At 46.3% G+C, this 17,189-nt stretch overlaps 1 protein-coding gene across 5 annotated transcripts in view; it reads right to left on the bottom strand.

Moving 5' to 3' along the window:
- Positions 1–17,189, bottom strand: part of Agap1 (ArfGAP with GTPase domain, ankyrin repeat and PH domain 1) — a 437,938-nt gene that overhangs the window by 116,605 nt on the left and 304,144 nt on the right. For all 5 annotated transcript variants that reach the window (XM_059278338.1, XM_059278339.1, XM_059278335.1 and 2 more), the window contains exon 11: positions 13,691–13,859. In XM_059278338.1, the coding sequence (XP_059134321.1) occupies positions 13,691–13,859 (169 nt within the window). The remainder of the gene's footprint in view (positions 1–13,690; positions 13,860–17,189) is intronic.

The raw sequence follows: 17,189 nt of genomic DNA, 5'->3' as shown, positions 1-17,189 counted from the left end.
CTTGCCCCTGATTCCTGGTACTGACCTCTTCTTAAGATGCCCTGGTCTCATCACACTCAGTCCCTCTGCACCAGGTAGGCATGTCCTTAGGAAACCTGCAATCTGGTTTACCTGAAGGGATCAGACAATCAGAGGGTCCCCCACTCAAGGCAGAGACACAGAAGCCTTCAGAGGGTGTAAGGGGCAGGGAGCTCCCCCTGCTGGAAGGTCCTGGAAGGCCTCCTTGGAACACTGCAAAGCTGAGTTTAGACTCTGGATTGATGGAGGACACACTGCGTTCTCAGGGCAACCAGACCCTTCTTTTGACTGACTCCTCTCAAGGCAAAGCTCCACAGAACGTTCCGCCTCTCCTTTCAACCCCCCCCCCCCGCCCTCACCAAGTCACATGCCCAGAGAGATCCAAGCGCGTCTACACGAACGCACAACGCTGCTCACTGTGGTTGCTCTTCCTCATCTCACACTGGATGTCAGCAGCTGTACCCACTTTCCAAGGGCACATCAAGAACGGAGAGCCACGGACCAATGGCAGGAGGAGGAATGGCAGCCAGACCACGGGGCAGGTGACAGCAGGGAGGAGGACTCAGGCTGCTAAGGCTGGGTTCTAGAGGCATGTCCTATCTATCCACAGTATGCCCAACCAGAGGGGCCACCTGTGTGTGCACTGGAGGCGGGCACAGGAGGGCCACCGGGGCTGCCAGTACTGGCCACGTGCACACTCAGCTGCAGTTCAGAATATTTCAATTTCTTCAGATATTTTAAATTAATTAAATAACTAATTTTGTTTGCGTGTGTATGTGTGTCGGTGAATCCTTGCCATAGTGTGCGTGCAGAGGTCAAAGTGTGCGTGCGGGAGCGGGAGCAACTTCTCATCTTTCACAATGTGGGTCTCAGGAATCAAACTCGGGCTGTTGGTCATGTGGCAGGTGCTTTTATCTGCTGAGCCATCTCGCCAGCTTGGCCTTTGCACTTTTTACACAAATGTTACATCAGTCACATTTACCCGCCTCCCAAAGTTAAAAAACAAAAACCACTGCCCTGGCAGTTTGTGAATGCAGATGCCACTTCGGAAGCACAAGCAAGAACTGGGTTAGGAAGTTTCCCAGAAGTGAGTCTGAGGACAAGACCCTGCTCTGAACAGTTTGGGAGGTTGACATCCCAATGGGGTCCCTGAAGCACCTACTTGGCTTTTCATTTGGGAACTGCCTCCCAAATATTCCCAAGAAATCCAGGGCTTACCAGCTACCTGGCTAGCTCTGGGCTCAGGGAGGTAGTTTCCTGGAAAACTCCCTTCTGGGATCAGCTGGTGCTGGCCTGATTAGCAGGGGCAGAAGCATTACCATGCTAATCCATGTCTCCCCAGCTCCTCTTCCTTGATATGGATATGTGCCCGTGCTTAGCCACCCGTCTTGATGAGCACAAGCCTCCCTGTGTCAAAAGCCCCGATTCTCTCCAAAGAATAATTTTCCTTGTACTTACCTCCCTAAAGTGTAAGAGTTGATTTGAAAAGATACTTACCTCCACCATATGCTATTTTTCTTTAAACAATTTGCATTTCAAAGTGAATATGGCATTTATATCTGAATGAGCATCAGTATGTTGCCTGAACTGATCTCAGACGAGCGTGAAAAAGATGCTGCTTGTCTATTGAACGAGGATGTTTTCATCCCCCAAATGACATCAAAGGCACACTTCCTCTTTTAAGCTATAGGCTTAGTACATTAAAAATAGCCTGCTCTGATTAAAAAAAAAATACATACTCTGAGAAGATGGCTTTCCACAGCGTTCAAGTATACATTCATCAACAATCATCCCTTTAAAATACATTTTCATCACCTATTCAATTTCTGTCTATCTTTACAAACAGGATATAACTTTACCAAAGAGTTTAACTAAAGAGGGGGAAAAAAAACTCAAACAAGCCTTGGCTTTGGCTTTACTGATTAAATAAAGATGAAACAATTAATTGCTTCAGTTATTACAGAGATGACCCTGAACTTCAGGCTTCTCCCCGTCTCCTGGCATGCATGGAAGTTGCCCCTATAAGCATCAAGCTGGAAACCGACACAGTAGAATTCTAACATTAAAACCCCCAAACCAAATCATGATCATAATCTAGTGGCAAAGAGTCCACTTCTCTACCGGGGCCTTCACTCTACAAACAGCCAGAGAACATGTTTCAGGTCCAGGCTCTCAAAGCTGACGGGGTCACTGCAATCACTGTCGGACAACAGAGGCTATTCCAATGGTCATATCACTTCAAGCTCGGCCTTCGCCATCTGCTCCATCCTCTAATTACAAGCCCGAAAAGACTATAATTCACAACACTACCATAAAAAGTGAGATACAAATGATTTAAGTGCCCAGGAGAGGGGCTATTCGCTCCAGTATTTGCATTGGAAAGCTGCCCTCCTTTTGGTAACCAGAATTTCGGTCTAAGAGGATTTGTTTTTTTCAAGGACATGTTCAGCATCTTTTCTTCAGGTGCAGGAGCCTGGCCCTGCATGCTATATGTGGCTCCTGTTTTGTAGACAGGTGCCATTCAACACGCTCATTACTAGACCTGAAGCTGAGATTATTTCGCTGTAGGGAACAAATCTTCCTGCTACTATACTTCCTATATTGTGTTTCTCAGAGAAAGAAAAGCTGGTCTAGACTTCAGTGCAGTGAAATGTATCTCATGACCAAATTCTCAGGATGACTACGCTCATACTTCAAAAGCCTAGAATCAGAAAGTCGAGTTGCTCCCTCAAGTCTGCAAATAGATATTCCTAGTCCGATTTCTCTTTCTTCATGATGGCAAAGAAAAATAACAAAAGCCTATTTTATTGCATAAATGCCTTAAAACCAACTTTGCCAGGTGAGTACTGCGAGTTAAGTCTGTTGGCATCGCACCAACCAGGACAGCATTTTACTGAACACATGCAGATGTTTTCCTTAGCTATCACCATCGGAAAGATATTTTATGTTACACAGCTCTCACAAGAAATTATTGTGTGTGTATGAGTGGGCACAAGTGTGAATGAGGCCAGAAGACAATCCCAGGAACTGAACTCAGGTTGTCAGGACTGGTGGCAAGTACCCTGACCTGCTGGGCCATCTTGCTGGCTCTGTGTCAGACATCTTTGACAGGAACTGTCTTCCTACACTGTCACACAGTCATCATCGAATTTTTAAACCTATAACTTGAGCTTGTTGTTCAATGTAGGCAACTGGCATTACCGCATTGCTCTTCAAGGTAGCTCTGGTTCTTTCCTTGGTTTCCCAAAGGACACTGGTTTTGGGCTCTCTGAGCATAACTCCTCAGAGGGTTAGGACTGGGGTGAGTGGTAGATCTTTCTGATCTATGTTTTGGATAGATTTTCTTAATGACCAATGCCCCAAAGAGGACTGGACAATATTAGAACAATGCACGCCACAGTTTACAAAGCAGATAAAGAATGTGATAATGATGGCAAGATCATCCTTGTGGATAATAAAATGATCAAATTATGCAACCAGCCAAGCCTCTGAAGATCTTAGTAGTTAGGAGTCTCATCAACAGCGGTTTTCCTTTCCCCTAGAGTCTATATACTAACTTTTAAGTAAAGGTTTAAAAAATGGCAGCACAGCTAATTCTTCAAGATCTAGGAGATCTGTGTGTGCTCCTTGCTGTCTGGTGGCAGGATCTCACTGTCCCATCTGGTGACTTACGTTTGCTTTGGGGTTGCAGCTGGCTTCACGTTACATGAGCTCACTAACTCATCTGATGATGTCACCCGGGAGGCACTCAGCATTGGGGACAACTCAATGACAGGCTCACTATTACCAAGATGCCAGAGGTCTGGTGATCTCTGTGCTAATGTGGCCAGAGGTGCGGTTTATAAAAGGGGAGTAGAGAAGGGCGACGAATGTGTACGTGGGACACAAGGGCAGTAAGGACTGGCAGGAGGTGACAGCGAGTGCAGGGCAGACGAGCCGCTAGCATTCCATCGCTAGCGACTAGTCTTCCTCGGGATGGCTACAACAGAGTGTTGGCACAGCTCAGGAGACAGTGCTGAGTATCTATCTCCCAAGGTGAGTCCCCACCCAAGAGATCTGATTTAGAAATACCGTAAACCTGGATTCCCATGGCAATGCCTGCTTTTGCCCCTAGCCACACCACTCAAAGTTCAGCATTACAAACCCTCCATTTTGCCAGTTTTCATCTGCTTACAGAGCCTTTGCTGGGAAAATCCTGTTTAAGGAAAACCATCAGGAAGCTTGCTTGGCTCCAACCCATTTCAATGGAACCACTATACGAAAGGATATCAAAACCTGGGCTTTTTGTATAAACCAACAGCATACAGTCATGTATTCAGAAAATTAGGTTTACAAAAACCTCCCAGATTATTCATACCAGGCTCTTCTTATTTGGCTCAACTTCTAAAGAACCAAATGTTCAGTCTCATTTGCCATGCCTAAATGTTCTTTTTTTTTTTTTAAGAAAATATTTTTTTATGTGTACAAGTGTTTTGACTGCATGTGTGCACACCACATGTGTGCAGTGCCTGCAGCAGAGCCCCAGAACTGGAGTCGCAGATGACTGTGCGCTGCCATGTGGGGGTGCTGGGAACCCAAACCTGGGTCCCCTGCAAGAGCAGTCAAGTGTTCTTACCCTGAGCCATCTCTCCAGAACCCTTTAAAGAATTCCTTCTACTTTATGTGATCAGTGCAACAGGTGCCTTATGCACAAAATATACTTTGATTTCACAGGACTATTTTGAGGGAGTTGGCTCTTGTCGCTCCCCGGGAAGAGGCCACAGTGGCCCTGTGGCTTTACCCTCAGATGTGCTTACCTATACCCATCTCCCTCTCCCCCACCTCCATCCCTAGTTCTTGTAGAGCACATCTCACACCTCAACAGAATGATATCACACAGCAATAAGCAACAGCATTTGCATGGGAACTAAGGCATTTGTGCTTTTCCCATGGTCTAGATGCAGTTCAGAAAGATAAAACTGTCTGCATGGTGGGTCCACGCAGAGCCAGCAGCCAGGAGGTTGGGAGATGGCAAAATGTCAGGATGATTTTCAGTGGCTGTCCTGTGTCAGTTGGGAAGGTAGGCAGACTGAAGACTCAGCTCCTACTGAGCTTCTCCCTAGCCCATGCTGAGGTCTGCTCACAGGCTGTTTTTCTAGAAGGCTGCTGGGGCAGCAACAGGGATCGTGGCTTCTGCCTGCCCCAGGCTCGTCTCACTGGCATGTCCTACGGTTTCATTAGAGGAAGCACTGAACCCATGCTTTCAAGGTGAGAGTTCCCAGAGCCGCTTTTATTTACTTGCAGGCTCACAGGTTACCATAGAAACGCATAGCTCAGGGCCCACAACATCCCAGGCACATCTTGCATGGCGATCCCGTAGAATCTGGTTGCTTTGTCAGAACTTACACAAAATAACACTTTACTGATAGTTCAAGTTTCCAGGAAAGGTCTCCCTAAATTGGAAGTATATTCCCATTTCCTTTTGAATTACACACCAATGGTCTTGAGCAGAGGGTATGTCATTCAGAAGAAACAAACAAAAAAAATCCCTTCCTCAATATTTATCACTTGTTTCTCACATTATGAAAAAAAAAAAAAAAGGCAGCTGGGAAATGAAGAGCCGAGAAAAAGCAGCCTCTGCTCCAAAGGCTCACTCTGCCTGAAGCTCAGTGCTCTGACGCCCTGTACCAGATTCCCCATGGCCTGGAAGCTTCAGTCTCAGAACCTTGACCAAACAATTATTTCTTGCCCAAAATTAAAGAGCCGTCACAACTTATTCTAATACATCTGTTTCCCAGAAGCAAGTATCATATGATAATTTGTATTTTTTTTTTTAAGGAAAGTAATTCCCAATCAATTGCTTTGGGTGACTAGTGTTCTTCCAAGTTTCTGAAGGGTGTTTAGCAGAAGTGTCCATTTCCGTATCAGAGGGTAGAGTGTTGCAACCAAAGTCCAAAGCAAGGGGAATTCTGGGTAAGCAAGCAGGGCTAGGAGAGGTCAGGCTGGAGGACCTCGGACCTGGTGCCGTTCTACAAACAGGCAGGGGACCCGCGGACCCGCGCTGCCCACCCATACACTGGAGTTATTAAAATGTTTTCTAGACCATTTGAAACTAAACAAAGAAAAACTTTGTCTCTCTGACACAACAACGGATCTCATTTGGACGCTGTGTTATTATTTTTTTTTTCTTTAATAGCTATTACCACTGTAACAGCAGCTTAGCGACTCCTCGTCTGCAGTGTGAGCAGTTTTGATAAACAGCCTCTGCGGGCCACACAACGGGGATAATGTATCCTTAAGTACCGCCAATGAGCTGCCATTCTGCACAGCCAATTACTTCTGTGCGTCTGTCACTCAAAGGAAAAATGACTGAGCCCATTAGATCAAACCTTTGTCACTGTTCCTAATGCACTCTTAGGCCTCATTAATCTCCGGGAGCAGCAACAGAGGCGCCGCCGGTGCCTCGCCGCCTCCCCCGAACAGGCCCACGTGAAGCCTCTCATGTCTCCCCCAAGTGCGCGCGTTAATCAAGCTCTCCTTATTGCCCCGGTCCCTGTCACGGCGGAGAGCGCTCCCTCTTAAATGCTCTCATTATGACCCATCCTTAGAGCCGGCTAAGTGGAAAAAAAGAGAGAGGGAGCGAGGGAGGAAGAGGACGGGAGAGAAAGAGGAGAGAGCAAGTCCAATCCCATTAATATTCATGACAATAATTAGTATTCTAGGTCACTGAATATTCATGCTATTAGTTTGGTTTTTTATGGGTTTGCTGGATGTCCTGATTGCTGAAGTGTGGAGAAAACAGCATGGTTGAGACTGTAGATGTCAACGGCAGTTCAATACTCAAAACACATTCCGTGTCCGCCCTCCCCCACGTACTCAGAGCATCAGCCTAGCCCTCCTGCAGGCTGGCCTGCCTCCAACTGCTGGGGACCTCAAGTGGGGGAGGCGGAGGAAAAGGGGTAAGGGTCCCTCTTATAGGGCTGAGGTGCCAAACTGGGCAGGATGAAAAAAAAATAATTGCAGAAACTCAACAAAGATACCTGCTACAGGAACAAGAATATAAGCTGTGGTCCCAGAACAAAGATGTCGCAGCCAGAGTCATCCACAAACAGATGCCAGGGCACAGAACAGGGGAGAGGCCTCCATGGAGATGGAGAAAAGTCCCAAAGAACATTTCCCAGGCCGCCCAGCACTGCCATGACAGTAAGGTGTCTAGTGGGCACAAGGACCCGGATATGCCATCTGTCCCCTACCAAGCATTTCAAACATCATTCAGCCACCCCTCCCCCAGCTTAATTGCTGTCAGAAACCAATGATAGGACTCTGGAAGTCACGAGGCCAAGAGCACAGAGGTTAGAGTCCGGGAACTGAGGGATCTGTGGACAGACCCGCATGGGACGCCCTACGGTGCTGTTCGGTTCTATGTTTCTGACTGCAGAGTGGCTACACTCAGCTTGCCTACGTTCTACCGAAATATCAAATAACCCAAGGGCTGATAGAATTCTGTCACGGTGTACCTACATTTGCCAAACCAGGTTGTGGCTAAAAACCCAGTAAAGAAAAATATGAAAGGATATTTCAGTTCCTTCTCTGGAAGGATTTTAGGAATTAAAATTTGGGGAGACTCTCAAAATGAGGCTTCCGGTAATGCCCTGTTACCATGGCAACTCAGGGACTCTCCCACAAGCTCCTAGCGGAAGAAACAGAAATGAAGCCCCTGCTGGGCATCCTGAGGGAAGCCACCTCTGAAGAGAGAGAGAGATGTGCCATGGAAGGGATTTCAGCCAGGTTGCAAGCATTTTTTTTTTTTCCTAGATGCTTTCATTTTATCATTTATTTTTGCTGGAGCAGATCCTTAAGTAATTTTTTTCAAAAACCTATTCAGACAGAAATATTCTATACCTCCATATGTAGCCTGCTAAATGTCTTTATTATTATTATTATTATTATTATTATTATTTTTTGTTCTTATTGGCTAGCAACAGTCAGGCTTGGAATAGGCTTCCAGGGGTCAGGGTTATTTGTCCTGAGAAGGGAGCACCCACACTGTCCCCCAGCATTCTGCATTGCTCTTAGAGGTCTACAACCCTGGGCTTCTCTTTTGCTAGGACTGCTCTGCTATCTCAGCATTTTTTCAAAACGCTTTTTTGTGTGTGTTTGCAAAGTTTTCTCTTCCACTCACTCAGTGTTTGACTTTAGATGGCCCTGCTCAATGGCAGTAATTTTTTCCCCGTAATGTCTTCATCAAAATTGTCTTCAATTATGCTTATTTCTACTTGATAATGTTTTAAACTATTTTTTTTTACATTTATTTATTGTGTGTGGAGGTTGGAAGACAACTTGTGGGAGCTGGCTCTCTCCTTCCACCAGGTGCATCCTGGGAACAGAACTCAGGTCCACAGGTTTGGTGGCAAGTGCCTTTACCCGCCAAGCCATCACACTGGCCCTATTTAGTTACTTATTTGAGATGAGGTTTCTTGTATTTCAGCCAGTTCTCAAGGTTTCTAGGTAGTCAAGGATGACCTTGAACTTCTGATTCTCCTGCCTCTACATCTCAAATGCAAGGACAACAGGTATGCTCCACCAAATCCAGGTTATGTGCTGTTGGGAGTCAAACTCTGGGCACCATGTATTAGGCAAGCACGCTACCAGCTGTGTTACAACCCAGAAACACATGAGGAACACAAGAGACATGAGGTACACAAGGTTAACCAGGTAGCTGTCATGATAATGTGCATTTCCTGTTTCCCAAGGCCATGGCAAAAATGGACATTAAGATTATAACATTTCCAGCATTTTCAATGTGTGACATGCAGTCAACACTGCCATAAGGAAAAGGAAAAAACATCTCTAAATTTAAAGTTACAAAATGCATAAAAGTAAACAATAAACTAGCACTGTATCTGAGAAACACAATACATTGATATCCCAAATACATAAGGAAACACAACCCTGTCTAGGTGTGGTGGTACACACCTGTAACCCCAGCACTTGGGAGGCAAAGGCAAGAGGACTCTGCGAGTTTGATGCCAGCCCAGTCTACATAGTGAGTTCCAGGACAACCTGGACTAAACAGAGAGACATTGTCTAAAAAAAACCAATCGACCAAACACCACCACCACCAAAACCCTGCCAATAGCAGATGCACCAGTCTGATGCACCGACTGATGGTTGCACTGACCTTAGCTGTGTGCTTCTCTCCTGATTCTTTGATCCCACTGAGGCAGAGGGTTCTGGAGGGATAGCCTTGAATGGTTCCCCTCACCCTGTCTTCACAGCATTAATCAGGGCTAGGCACATAACAGACCAAATAACCATAGAAGGCAAAAGAATGTGTCTAAATCAGAAACTGGATGGTAGAAATTAAGTCAGCTCAGAACAGAGTTAGGAATTATGGCATTGGAACTGGGGATACATTCTCGGAGTCCTGAGATGTGTCCTGTAGCTGATTCAACTAAAGCAACTTCGATGACATGGCTGGATACTGAAAAATAAAAATTAGGGGCTTTCTTCTATGGTACCACCTTTATTACATAACAACTCCTCAAAAAAAGATCAGCACGACGTGCCGAAGATTTTGAAGATGGGGGTTAACAAACCCTATAGGAGCTGAAGGAAGAAAACCACTGGCCATCCTGAGGGTGTAAAATTAGTCTAAAGAGATCCAGAAAGAGCAACGCAGCCCATCCCCTGCAATTAAAACCAATGCCAAGCCCTGGGATTCGGCTCAGTGGGGAGAAAGCCCGCCTGCCTAGCATGCACAAAGCCTGGGGTACTATGCCCATCACTACTACATAAGCTAGGTGTGCTGACACAGGCCTTTATTTCCAGCACTTGAGAGGCACAGGCAGGAGGATCAGCAGCTCAAGGTCACGTTCAGCTATGTACTGAATTCCAGGATAGTCTAGGCTACATGAGACCCTGTCTCAAAAACAGGAATAAACAAACAAACAAATAAATGAGAAATAAATAAATGCCAACCAAGATGGGATTATTTGGCGGTGTATGGGGTGTTTTGAGTTACTATGAGGTTATGTGAAAAACGGAAATAAGTAGCAACTGACTGAAAGAGCTGGAGGTATGGGTGGGATGTTCAGGCGTTACACTGCCATACAGAACTAAATCCAGACCTAACACAATGTGGTAGAGTTACAGCATAGACAACATCCACAGGGAACAGTGCATGGAACAGATTAGAACACCTAGAAAGAGCATTTCGTCATGTGATTTAGTTGTACACAGAAGAGACTTAGAATTAATGAAGATCTTCAACAGAAAGGACATGTGGCTGTTTAAATAGACAATTTGCTTATATTTCCTATCACATATAATGGATCCAAACAAATCAAAGGTGAATTAGAAGTTAATCATACTTTTTAAAGGGAGAGGATTTAATAAAACAATAATAAAACTTGGAAATAAATGTTAAATCAGCTGTGAACAGACTCCAGACCACTAAGGATCTTTGAACAGCTTAATGTAGAAACCACAGACATATGAGTCACAATTTTAACAAACAGGAAAAGAGAAAAAAAAAGTACTATTTGCAAATAAGACCACAAAGCAAAAGTAAATAAACTATATTTTAAATTTTATACATATTTAAAAATACCAATATCTTCAATATATAAAGAGCTTTTCCATATCAACAAGAAAAAGGATCTATTAAGCCCACGAGGCACCCGGATTCACAACTGTTGGAAGAGACTAAACACACACAGCATGAGGTGTTTTTACCCTGTTGATTCTGAAAATGACAGAGCAGCATCATGTGGGTATTTCATAGAAAATATGAAATAGAGGTTATTCTAGAAATATACACCAAGAAGCTGCCAGGCTCACTGGCTGAGCCACACTACTCATGGCTATTGGCTGAATGAGTAGGCATTGAGTGCAGAGGCTTAGGTATGTGCACACCCCAAGCCAGCCAGATGGATAGATACCTCAGAGGAGGAAAACCAGATAACAAAGAAATCACCAAGGGAACCAAACATTCCCAGCTACCTCAGACTCCCAAAACATCCCCACAGCAGAATCCAAGAGTCAAGAGTGTCCTCAATCATCATGTTCAATTATTTGACAAATAGCTTCCAAGAACTATTTTTAGCTCAAGTCCATCACATCAGCAGAGCATCGGTCCAGTTTTCCACGCCGCCACTCTTCACACTGAATGTTTTATGAATAACAATACCTCAAACACAGGGAACTCGACTTTCAGAGGATAACTGATAGGATGAGAACTCAAACCCAGCAAATGGAGTGATTTCTTAAGCAAAAAATGTGTTATTTTAATGTCCAGGTCTAAGAAGTCAATAAATTAAATTAAAGTTTCACATTTTGGTGAAATAGCCATCTCTTACAGTACTGGACTCACAGTTCTGCCTCATGACCCAGGGAATAGACCGGCAAATACCTGGGGTATTGTTCTAGAGGTCTTACCAACTCTTACTAGAAGTAGACAATGATATGATCTGTATGCCTCCTGAGGGGGCTGCATTTCCCACGTATGACTGAACCTGAGGCATGATGACTAATGTCACACCCTTACTTCCCTGTTCCAACTGACATCTACAGAGCACAATCAACCAGGTGCCCTCGCAGATTATCACAGTAGATGGTTGTCAAGATCCTTTGTCATGAACCTGAGGGACTTGACCATGCAAACAGGTCTTACTCATGCCTCAGACCCTGAATCTGCCCATTCACAGCAAGGCTTTCCCTGTGAATGAACCTGAAGTGGGGACACATAGCTCCAGTCCTTAGAGAGATCCAATGTGTGGTCTGGTGTATGTGACCTTTTGTATTTCCCACTTGGAAAGAAACATTTCGAGCTCCTTAGGACTATCATCATGCAGCACCCAAGGAACTCAAGTCTCAAGATTAAAGGTCCAGAATCTTAACTTTATGCATTGGTTCCTGCACTCACCATTACTGTTTCCTTACGTAGGTTTCCAGGAGGTTCCTGCTCCTACTACCTGGAGCACTTCCCTCTGCCCTAAGCCCTGCCTCTCCTTCCTGTCACAGAGATCTCAGCCCTTCCACAGCTGCTGCCTTGGACTTCCTGCCTCCATCCCCAACCAGAAAGAGACAGGGTTAGGCTTACAGTCTGCGTCCCTGGGTTCAGGAGGGTGGGGAACACTACAAAGTTGGGAAGTGACTTCAGTCAGCCACTGAATGTCTACAGAGTGTCAGTCCTAAAGGACAAACACCTGTAACTTTTGTCAATTTAAAAATAACTTTCAAAGTATTACAGTCCCTTAACAGTTATAGAGCGGGTGTTCTGGATCTTTCCACGAAACTCCCACATATAGGTTTATTTAAAAGGGACATAAGTAAATGCTCGCTGCCATGAATGAGGGGTGGACGGATATAGTTTGACGAGTTAGCTGGCAGGTGACTGCCATGTACAGGGATTCTGGAGGTCAGGGAGTCCAAAGCCACAGTGCCCATAACTTTTGGAACAAAACTGGCCAGTGATAAACATCTCATGACTAAATGAAGGGGTGATGTTATGTATTAAAGTACAGAGACTAACTTTTTCTTCACTCTAGAGGTTTTCTTCTTCCTGGGGCACCATTTTCCTCATCATCGATTTGGGAGTGAGGGGAACAGGTTGGAGAGGGCTGCAGAGCATCAACCTCACCCTTCTGGAAGGCGCTAGTCCCTCCCTTTGGAGAGGCCAATGTTTAGTTTGATTACTGTCTTCAATGGTGCTGACTTGGCCCCTTCTCCGGGCTCTCTTCTGTCTGTTGACACAGGTAGGCAGCATGGTAAAGACCTGGCTAAGATACCAAGAGGTACTGTCTAGGGGGAGCCCACACTCGGCTCTCTCGTGCTACTCCATGTTAACCAACCAGTCATTCACAGCCCCGTGCAGTTCACCACACTGTCCTTCACAGCACCCAGCGTTTCAGAAGTGAGAGCACGTTATTCCCAGAAGCCAATATGCATGCTGACATCTCCCGCAGAGCAAACGCCAGGAGACTGGACCCAGTGAGAGAAGGGCTTTGTTAGCCGAAACAAGGAACCCTCCCGAACAGCTTCCAAATGCTGAGAGAGACGACTCCAGCTCTTGTCCTGGCTCCTCTGAGAAGCCATCGCATGAAGACCCAAACTGCTGTCAATCACCTACAGAGATGCATGAAGACCCAAACTGCTGTCAATCACCTACAGAGATGCTTCAGGAAAAACAAACACGATGCCAGATGCTGCCAACGCTCGGAAGCTGAGAACTTCCAAACACACCAAATTCCTGCAAAACAAGACTTTCTCTAATCCTGAATGGAAAACCAAACCAAACCAAAACCAAACTTCTTGGAAGAAGAACGAAGAACAAAGTTGCTTTAGCGGACGAGAGATACTAGTGGGCAGCTGAGCCGTGCACAGGTCTGCGCACCTTGCTCACAGCTCTCCTAGGACTGCATGTGGAGTTACCAGGCGCTCTATCTTTACAGCCGATTCCTCTCCTTACATAACCTCGGCTAGCTGATCCACACACCAAACTGCTCTCAACACCCAGCCTGGGAACTCCTCGGACACTGAAGCTTGTGCGGCTGTAGCCTGCTTGCTACCATTCACAGAACAGATGCACAGAGGAAAGAGCCCTGGGACGCGGTTTCAAGCCTGCCTGAGGCTACACCATCTAGCTGCAGCAGCACCTCGCTCCTCAGGCGCACCTGAGGTGGGAGCTTACCTGAGTTTGGTGAGATGTGTAAACTGCTCATGTCCTTGGCCAGGCCATTGGTTTTGGGACTGGAGATGGGTGCACAGGCTGACGTGGCTCGGGGCGGCCGCTTCCCCGGCACTTTCACAGTGGTCCTCAGGAGGTCAATCTCTTTGCCGTGGACATTCTGCATGTAATCCTGTGTGAATGTTAAACACCCAAGAGAGATTAAGGAGAGGACGGGCTACAGTGTGGGACACAGGCCCTACTGATGTCATGGGCTGTAATCCCGAGACTGGCACTTTCAGCTGCAGGATGTGGGTGACATCATTGTCATTTAAACCTGAGCTAGGCATCTACGTTCTGATCTAACCTGGGACCATGAACGGGAAGACGAACAGCATCAAATCCTGGCTCTCTGAACTCCTGCTTTCTACATCAGCTTAGGAACCTGGGCTAGTGCTGTGACTTCTGAGTAATAGTCATGGGGTGGGAGGAAAATTCATGAGAAGTGTCCAAAGTTTAAGGATGTAGCTAAGGTGTGCTGGCTAGTTTTATGTCAACTTGACACAAGCTAGAGTTCTCTGAAAGAGGGAACCTCAAATGAGAAAATGCTTCTGTAAGATCCTTAGTTAGTCATTAATGGGAGTGAGCCAGCCCACTGTAGATGGGTTCCATCCCTGGGCTGGTGGTCCTGGGTTTTGTAAGAAAGCAGGCTGAGCAAGCCCATGGGGAACAAGCCAGTAAGTAAGTAAGCAGCACCTTTCCATGGCCTCTGCATCAGCTCCTGCCTCCAGGTTCCTGCCCTGTATGAGTTCCTGTCCTGACTTCCTTCAAGGATGAGCAGTGATATGAAAAGTTTAAGCCAAATAAACTCTTTCCTCCCTAATTTGCTTTTGGTCACAGTGTTTTATAACAGTAATAGAAACCCTAGCTAAGACATAAGGACTGGAGGTGTTTGAGGGACCAGAGGCAAGGTATTAACAACAACAACAACAATGACACATTCACGAGTGGACACTCACAACAACACATTCACAAGTGGACACTCACAACACATTCACAAGTGGACACTCACAACACATTCACAAGTGGACACTCACAACACATTCACAAGTGGACACTCACAACACATTCACAAGTGGACACTAACAAGGATGCGCATGTTTCCCTTTTGGCGTCAGAAGCAACACCCATCAAGCCTCACCAACATGATTGCTTAATTGTGAGCTGAACAAGGAGGACACGGACAAACGTGCCAGACTGCATGGGAAGAACTACGAGCTCTCAACCCTACACACAGAACTACAGGCATGTGAGGAAGGCCGGGAGGAGGAGAGGGGCCTCCTCCAGAGAAGGGCACACCGATTGGTTGTCCAATGCCAAATGGTCAACCCTGGAAAACACGCATACAAGCAACACTATATCTAGACTTCAAAGGTTTTATTTGGGAATAGAGATGCAGGTACAAATACATATATGCATGCAGTAACAACTGATGACAGAAGATGCCAGAAAACTGAAGGGGAGCAGGGAGGGTTTGGAGTGAGAAAGGGAAGGGAGAAATATCATAATTAAAACACGGTTTCAAGAATAAACGAACCAACAAGAACGAGCGTGCTGGGGCTTCCAAGTGAAATGCCCCACAGTGTCTGAACAACTGGTCTCTGGCTGGGAGTGTTGTCTGGGAAGGTTGTGGGACCTTCAGGAAGTGAAGGCTTGCTGGAGGGAGTGAGTCAGCCAGGACAGGGTATAAGGCTGAACAGGCTGGCCTCACTTCCTGCCCACTCTGCTTCCTGAGTGCAGACACAACGTGACCAGCAGCCTCCTGCCCCTGCCACCAAGCCTCCCTGCTCTAACGAACCACAGCCTGCTGGAACTGTCAGCTAAAGTAGAAATCTCAACCTTCCCAAAACTACTGCTCTTCAGGCATTTGGTCACACTTAGACAGGAAACAAAATAAAGCAAATCAAAACCTAGAAACAAATCCATCAGACCCTCGGCCCTCGTGTCAGAAGCCAGCAGCCAACAACTATCAGAGGGTAGCCTGGGCTAAGTCACGTAACAACCCATCGCACAGTGGAACCAACACTACCTGGGAATAGCCGAAGGAAGGGGATGGCAGGCCAAGAGTTTGGGTGAGCATCTTTGAAAAAGGACCACGTGCCAAAAGCTTAGCTGTCAGGCTGTGGTGCTCTTGGGAGGTAGTGAGATTTTAAGAGATGGGACCTGGTGGGGGAGTTACGTCACTGGGAGGGACACTGGGAGGCCAGTCTGCCTTCCCTCCCCTGCCCATCCCTCCCTGATTCCTGCTGCTGTGAGGTGAGCAAGTGTCCCCGGCCACGATGTGCTGCTACAGGCTCAAGGCAACAGGGTGAAGTGACCATGGGAAAAAGCCTCTGAAACTACAAGCCAAAATATAAGACTTTCTACCTCAGAAGTTGATTATCTCAGGAGGATTTTGTCACAGTGATTGAAAGCCGAGGAGTACAACAACTAATCCAGGGTGCCGGGGCTGCTGGGAACATGGTCCTGCATCTCCATCATCACCACCACCACCACCACTATCATCATCATTACCATCATCATCACCACCACCACCACCATCATCATCACCACCACCACCATCACCACCACCATCATCATCACCACCACCATCATCATCACCACCATCATCATCATCACCACCATCATCATCACCACCATCATCACCACCACCATCATCATCACCACCATCATCATCACCACCACCACCATCATCACCACCACCATCATCATCATTACCATCATCATCACCACCACCACCACCATCATCATCACCACCACCACCATCACCACCACCATCATCATCACCACCATCATCATCATCACCACCATCATCATCACCACCATCATCACCACCACCATCATCATCACCACCATCACCATCACCACCACCACCATCATCACCACCACCATCATCATCACCACCATCATCATCACCACCACCATCATCATCACCACCACCATCATCACCACCATCATCACCACCACCATCATCACCACCATCATCATCACCACCATCATCATCACCACCACCATCATCACCACCATCATCACCACCACCATCATCACCATCATCATCACCACCATCATCATCACCACCACCATCATCATCACCACCACCATCATCACCACCACCACCATCATCATCACCACCGCCATCATCATCACCACCACCGCCATCATCATCACCATCATCATCACCACCACCATCATCATCACCACCACAGCCACCACCGTTGTCACTGTCACCAGCAGTGACACCACCAGTACCGTCATCGTCTTCTCAATGAGGCCTCTTACTTACAGACACAGCATTTTACATATTCTGGATATTACCCCATCACATACCAGAGAAGGATCTATCCTGAATTACTCTTAGATAAATAATGTTTCAAGTATTTTAAGAGGCAGGAGGAAGGAGGACTAGGAAGGAAGCGGGAAATAGGATTTTGGGTAGACCCAGAAATTTGTGTTTGTTCTCAGT

Source organism: Peromyscus eremicus, chromosome 13 (assembly GCF_949786415.1).
Source record: "Peromyscus eremicus chromosome 13, PerEre_H2_v1, whole genome shotgun sequence".
In the NCBI taxonomy this organism is placed as follows: Eukaryota; Metazoa; Chordata; class Mammalia; order Rodentia; family Cricetidae; genus Peromyscus; species Peromyscus eremicus.
This window is presented reverse-complemented; position numbering and strand designations above follow the sequence as displayed.